The 6,741-nt window shown below is 45.3% G+C and overlaps 1 protein-coding gene across 1 annotated transcript; it reads right to left on the reverse strand.

Moving 5' to 3' along the window:
* Positions 1-3,329: 3,329 nt before the first annotated feature.
* Positions 3,330-3,938, reverse strand: LOC108380037 (FK506-binding protein 4-like). Its single transcript, XM_017636402.1, has one exon. It carries the CDS (start codon positions 3,936-3,938, stop codon positions 3,330-3,332), a length of 609 nt encoding a protein of 202 aa, XP_017491891.1.
* Between the last annotated feature and the right edge of the window lie 2,803 nt (positions 3,939-6,741).

A 6,741-nucleotide genomic window follows, 5' to 3' on the forward strand; every position in this document is an offset into this window, starting at 1 on the left:
CCTGTCAGTCAGTCAGTGAGGCCTGGCAGACTGTTTGTTTGTTGGTTCGTTGGTTGGTTGGCTTGCACTCGAGGATATTTGACTGAGGCTGAGACACTGTTGTGGTGGTGTTCCACCCGAAGTTCCACCTTTGTGTTGTTGAGTTTGTTTCAGTTGTGGTCAGAGAATAGAGCGAGCTGGACTTCTCCTCGGTTTGCTGTCAGCGCCGAATTTCCACTTCTCCTTCTTCTTCCTCCCGGCCAACTTCTGCTTCGATTCAGCGATTTTCCAACTACTACCACTTCTTCTTCTCAAGCTCTTTTTTGTGATTGACAGCTTATGTAAATGATGATTGAATGGCTGCAGCGGCGGCACTGGCTGAGGAAGCACAGGGCTTGCCGCCGCCGCTCGTTTTTCCGCCAACTTTTATACATTTTGTTGTTGCGCCGATTTGCAGTGCAGACAGAACATTTCAAACTTCGATTTTTTTTTCGGTCGCAGGTGATTACGGCGCCGGTGATTCGAGGCGATCAACAACGGACAACGAACGAGCCCCATTTCATCGATTTCAGCGGCGGCGACGGCTGCGGGAGAAAATCGCGCCCGATTGCCTTTTTTCACCACCGCCACCGCCGCCGCCGCTGATCATCACACCGCTGATCTTCACTGTTTCTCTCTCCCACCGATTCCCAGTCGATCAATCAGTTGTGTATCGATGATTACACACAGACAGCAGTGCCCTTTGTTCTTTGTTGTACTGCTCAAGTCAAAGTTGCACTCTGCTTGAACTTTGTATCTTCTCTCTCTCCCTTTCCTAACCACCGGTGATTGAGCCGTCTCTTTCCCTGTGATGATTATTACGAGGCGAGGTGATTCCGAGAGAGCTTTTATTCGCTCCATTCGATTCATCCTCTGTGGGGGCAGCTCTGCTCGGTTCTGCTGTTTTGATACCTGCTAATTTGGCGCCGGGTAAGCAGTGCGGCAGGCAGGCATCGATAGCTCTCACTTGATTTGTGTGTGTGTTGTGTCTAGTTAGGAAGATGAACTTTGTATTAGTGCGAGCTGAAAGCTCGGTGATTCTTTCACTCCTTTCATCTTTGCCGTTTTGTCCTTCTCTCTCAACTCGACTTTTTGTTTCTAGTTTCTGCCTTACTCAACTCGTTTATGTGTGAGTGAGTGGATGAGTGAGTGAGTGAGTGATTTCACTTCCAAATGAGCGTGGAAGTGGATGAGTTGACCACCACCACCACCACCACCACCACTTAATCGAATGAGACGTGTGTGGCATTGTCTCAAGATTGGCAGAGAGAAAGAGAGCTAATCGATAGCTAGGGAGAAAGAGAAAGAAAGAGCGCTCAACTCGCCTGATGCTCAGTTTCTTGACAGGCCAGAGAGGGAGAGAATGTTATCAATTACATGCATGTGAATTTGATTAGTCCAGTAGAGTAGTAGACAGAGGGATGGGATGGGGAAGGAAAAAAGAAAAAGAAACGGGGCTGCTGCTCCTTCTTCTTCTTCTTCTTCCCAAGCAGGCCGTGCGAGACTATCAGAAGGGGAAGGGAAGAGGAGACAAAACAGTCGTCTACGAACTTGAATGTTATGCGAAGAGAGGAGAGAGGATAGGGTTTAATGAACTCCGGCCAGAGATGTCTGCTCCTCTGCCGCTGCTGCTGAACTTGACGTTCTCAGACGATGACTTTTTGCCTCCTCTTCTTCTTTTCATCTAATGTTGTGCTTGTGTGTGGGCACTGTGCTTCTTTGCTCGATTTGTGAGTCAGAGGAAGAAGAAGAAGAAGTGGCTGCTGCCGCTGTCACTGTCGTTTGCAGATTGAAACTGACTGACTGACGAGGGAATCGAAATGGTCATTTGAATGCAGTACTTGTTGACAGTGTATCTCATTGATTTTAGTACTACTTTTTGCTTCTTTTTATTTAGTTTAGCTGCTTTTTTGTTTCAAGTTTTGAGCTAGCCACCGCCACCACCATCCCAATTACATCGACTTTGCACACAGACACACACACACCGGCTCTCTGTAAAAGGGCAACTTTGCGTTCAGGGAACAACGAAATCGTGAATTGATGTCTGCTGCCGCCAATTCAACAGGTGTCTCCCTCTCTCCCTCTTTGCATTGTCGTCCTCCCATTGTCTCTCGCATCGGCTATTGTTTTCCTCTGAGCTGTAGTTCAGTTCTTGTATATCTCCCTTAAGCTGAGAAACTCTGTCGACAGAGTTGGTGAAGAAGAAGTTGGTGGAGCACGCGGCAATTACCACCACCAGGATTCATCCCCTAATCAGGTGCGCTCACTCTTGGGACTGGCTAGGAGGACTCTTTGTGTCTGTCCATAGTTAGAGTTTGCTTTGCCTTTGCTTTGATGATGGTGCGGTAATTGTCAGGCGCGCTCATTTATCATGACGTCGATTATGATGCTAATTATACAACGCAGACCTTCAGGGAGGCAGACTTTCAGTAGAGTGTGGATCCTAGTGTGTTTGCTGTGCTATGTTGCGGTATCCTTTCTTCTTCTTTCTGTTGTTTTGTTTTGCCGCATCCAAGCGTGATCTCGGGATTCGGGTTTTGCTGGTTTCTTTCTTTTGCCTTTTCAATGTATCCCTCTTCTTTCTGTTTGCTTTGTTTTTCCAAATTTCAGTGTCTGTGTGTTGATTGTCAGCTGTTGCACTTTCTGGTGCAGCAATGCCTGGCTGGCTGGTTGTCCAGTGCTGGATCTTCTGAATGGCCTGTGACTGATTAGAATTTTCTGCCTTTTTCTCTCTCCCTCTTTGCGCCTTTATTTAGCGCCCTGCGCTGTAATTGTTCTCTGGAGCTGTTGTGCTGTTGGACTAATTTATGGAGAAGATCCTGCTGCTCTTTCTCTTGCTGCTGCTACAGTGTTTTTTCAGTTGTAATGTAAAAACTGTGCTACAACTTCTTCCTTTTTACGAGCGTTATTACTTTGACGTGTGATGTGCTGCCGCCGCCGCTGTTGCTGGCTGCTGTGTTGATGCTTTTATAGCCGCCGAAGAAGAAAGTGCTTTTTCCTTTCTTTTTGTTGTGATCGTCGAAATTGCTTTGTAAAAGTGTGTGCCTTCTTTTTAAATTGTGTGTGCAAGTGCTGCAAAGTTGATTATGCGCTCGCTTTGGCATTTTTGAATGTTGAGGTGCGCTGCTGCTGCTGCTCCTCTGATTTACACCAAAGATTTGCGTTCGTTTTTCCTGCGAAGATGAGGAGAAACTTTTCAATGAAAAACTTTGCTTTTTGATTTCTAAAAGCTTTCCATTTTTTAAATAGGCGCACCTTGCTCTTTTTCTATGAAATAATGAAAAAGTGAAGCGAGTTTTTTGTAAACTATTTTATTCTGTAGTTGGTGAGGTGGTGGTGGTGGGAGTTTCCTTACCTTTCTCCTCATCATCTTTCTCTTCCTTTGCTTTGGGTGTGTTTTCTTTTTCCTCTATTTCCACCTTCTTCTCTTCCTCAGTCGTTTCCGGTCTGTTGATCATCGTGCAGACCTTGGCGAGGACCTCTTCGTGCTTCCGCCGACGTTCACTTGCCTCCTTCACGTCGCACTGCTTTACCCGCCGAGGCTTCCGTTTCCGCTTTTTACCTCCTTTTTTGCCTTTTTTATTTTTTGGAGTTGATTGAGGTTGCTGCTGCTCTTCCGCCTCTTTTTCCCTCTTTGATTTGAAGGAGGAGGAAAGGGTTTCCTCAAGGTCGAGATCACCACCATCATCGTCATCAGTTTCTGGTGGTACACCAAAGAACTTGGAGCCCTCGTCGGCCAAATTGGGTGGTTTTGATGATGGTGATACTGTTGTGGTGGCTGTAACTCCTTTGGACCTTCCTCCTCCCTTGCCCTTTTTGTTGCCTTTATTATTATTTGCTGCCTTTGGCCTGGCATCCGTCTGCAGTGACTTGAGGGGCGGGCCGTCCTCTTCGAGCAGCAGCAGCGGATCGTCGCCCATTCGGGTAAAGTGGCAGCCTCCCATTTTTTCTGTTTTGTGTGTTGTTTGAAATTGAGAACTTTTGAGGTGATTTTTAGATTTGTAGTCTGGTTTTGCAAGTGTTGAAAAGTTGGAACAAAAATATTTCTGCTGTTTCGAACTTGTGAATTTTTAACTTTTCGTCATCTCTCTCTTTCTCTCATTTCATTATTGTAATCGTGCGCCCCTGACTAATTTTAAATTAAATAAATTGTTGGCTGATCTCATTTCCCAGCTCTTCCTTCGTTAGAGCTCTTCTTTGGAGTTGGTCTTCATTTCCATGTGTGTGATATTTTTAGCTCCTCGGCTTCTCTCTGCTTATTAATGGTCTGAATTATGAATTGCTGAAGAGAAATTTGCTGCTGCTCAGGCCTTGTAGGACTTAATTTGTGTGTGTATGTGTGTGTTACACTTTGTAATACGGTTTTCGCTTTTCGTTTCTTTGCGCCGCGCGTCGACCGTGACTGAAAATTAGCAACGACGACGAGCACACCTGTTGCTACTTTTTTCTCCTGAATAAAGAAGAGAGTTTGAATTTGCTTTGCGTTTCTGCAAATTTTTTTAATTTAAGTTTCTCTATTTTTGTGATTTTTGTTACAAAGTTTCAGTAGCCGTTTGAGCATAGTATTTTACTTTTGTTTCTTGCCAATTTTTTTCTTCTTTTGGCAAACGCCTGCAGTTCTCATTCACTTTCTCGATCAATTTCTCTTTTTTTCTTTTTCAGTGCAATTCAATTATCTCTTTCTTTCTTTTCTTCTCCTACAAGTACAACAAGTCAGACAGAGAAAGACACACTGTCTCTTTCTTCCACTTCCACTTCCATTTGCAGCTCAGACGTGTCCAGGGCTTTATATTAATGGGGAGCAATGTCCAGCAGTGATACTGATCACCACCACCACTTCTTTATTGCTACTGGGCTTCTTCAGTTCACAGTTCACAGTTCGACGCCCGCAGCCGAGCCGGCCAGAGAGATCTTTCCGAGCTGATAATGGACACTGCTGCTGTGGTATGATGGCCACTGATTGATGAATGACCGCCAGTTGATGGTGGTGGTGAGGACTGTTCACTACTTGTCTTGTACAGTGCTGTCCTGTCCTGCTGCTGGTGTCGTACAGTTACCTCGACTGATGTTCTTGTTGTTGTTTGGCCGAAGTTGAAGTTGATTGGCTGCTGCTTCTAACTATTTGGAGAGAGAACGGATGGCTAAACGGTGATAATCGTGGTGATTATCATCTCTCCTCTCTCTCCTCTCCGCTCTCACATCGTTTATTGACCTGCATTTAGTGGGGAGACCTCTTCTTCTTCTTCTTCACTGGATGTGCTGTGTTTTTGTGCAAGTGCCGATGGCCTTCTACAAAAGCCGACTGACCTCTCTCTCTCTCTTCTTTTCNCCTCTCTCTCCTCTCCGCTCTCACATCGTTTATTGACCTGCATTTAGTGGGGAGACCTCTTCTTCTTCTTCTTCACTGGATGTGCTGTGTTTTTGTGCAAGTGCCGATGGCCTTCTACAAAAGCCGACTGACCTCTCTCTCTCTCTTCTTTTCTCAGCATTTTTTCTTCTTCGGGGTCAGTAGACTTTGACTATGCCACTGTGTCTGTCGGTCGAGCACTAGAGCGAGTACTTCTCTTTGCAATCGATCATCTTTTTGTTCAGCACCGAACACTGCTGGGCAACACTTTTCCCTTGCCAAAGGTTGTCCTCAGAAGAGGATGATGATGAACATCACAATCATAGCTTTGGTTGCTTCTGCTCTTACGAGAGAGCGAGAGGAGAAAGGTGATCAGACACCGTGTCTGCTAAGAATACCTGCACAGACAGAGACTGAGACAGCCGCATCTCACCTCAATACATCATCTATCGATCAGCCATCTTTCTCTCTCTCTCTCTCTCTCCATCTTTAGGCTTTGACTTCTAGTCTTCTACTTGTCTTGTGTCTATTTTTATATGCGCGACACTGAGAAGAGTGTGTGTGTGTGTGTGTTTGCCCGTTTAAGCTGAAGTCTCTTTAGTCTCTTTAGTCTCTCTCCCGTTTTCCCGTCTTCTTCTCAAGGGTCGACTGCTTTCGGTGGGGATAACTGGTTGTTAGGATGTGAGAGCTCTACTGTCCGCATCAGCGGACGAGAAGATCCTCTCTTCTACTTCTCATTCATTCAGTCATTCAGTCATTCACACTGTCTTCTGAGAGCGTCTTTGTAGCCAAGCTCTCAGCTTTCTCAGCTTGAGCAGTTGTGCTGTGAACTTTCGCCGTATTTTCAACAACTGCTGCTTTGGCTAATTTTTTCTCAGCATATTTACCTTTTCCGCTCATTTTATCTCGGAGTAAGTTTTGGCTTCTTCTTCTTCTCCTGCTTCCGTCGTCTACGACTGCGAGTAGTTCCAAATGGAACTGTTGGCTTTTAGTGTTTTTTCACTTGCTAATCGTTGAGTGTGTGTGCTGTGCTCGTTTGCTTGCAAATTGCGCCCCAATCTCTGTCTGTCTTTTTTGCTTTTTGTGAGTAAAATTGCTGCTGCCTGGGCTAATCGTTTTGTTGAGTTGAACTCTGAGCTTTAGCTTTCCAATTCGAGCTGTTACTGTTCACCATCACCACCATCACCACCACCACGCATATATCACCCACACTGCGCCCGCGTGTGCCTCCTCCAAAAGCTCGGTGGCTTTTGTTGTTGTTCTTGTAGTTTTTAGTAATACTTTTAGCATTATCTTCTTCATTTCCATTTCTCCATTTCTCCATTTCCATTTCTCTCTACTCAATGACCATTTTTATTTCTTCCGAGTTTGCTGAA

Source organism: Rhagoletis zephyria, unplaced genomic scaffold (genome assembly GCF_001687245.7).
Source record: "Rhagoletis zephyria isolate East Lansing unplaced genomic scaffold, Rhagoletis_zephyria_1.1 Rzeph_scaffold_18018, whole genome shotgun sequence".
In the NCBI taxonomy this organism is placed as follows: domain Eukaryota; kingdom Metazoa; phylum Arthropoda; class Insecta; order Diptera; family Tephritidae; genus Rhagoletis; species Rhagoletis zephyria.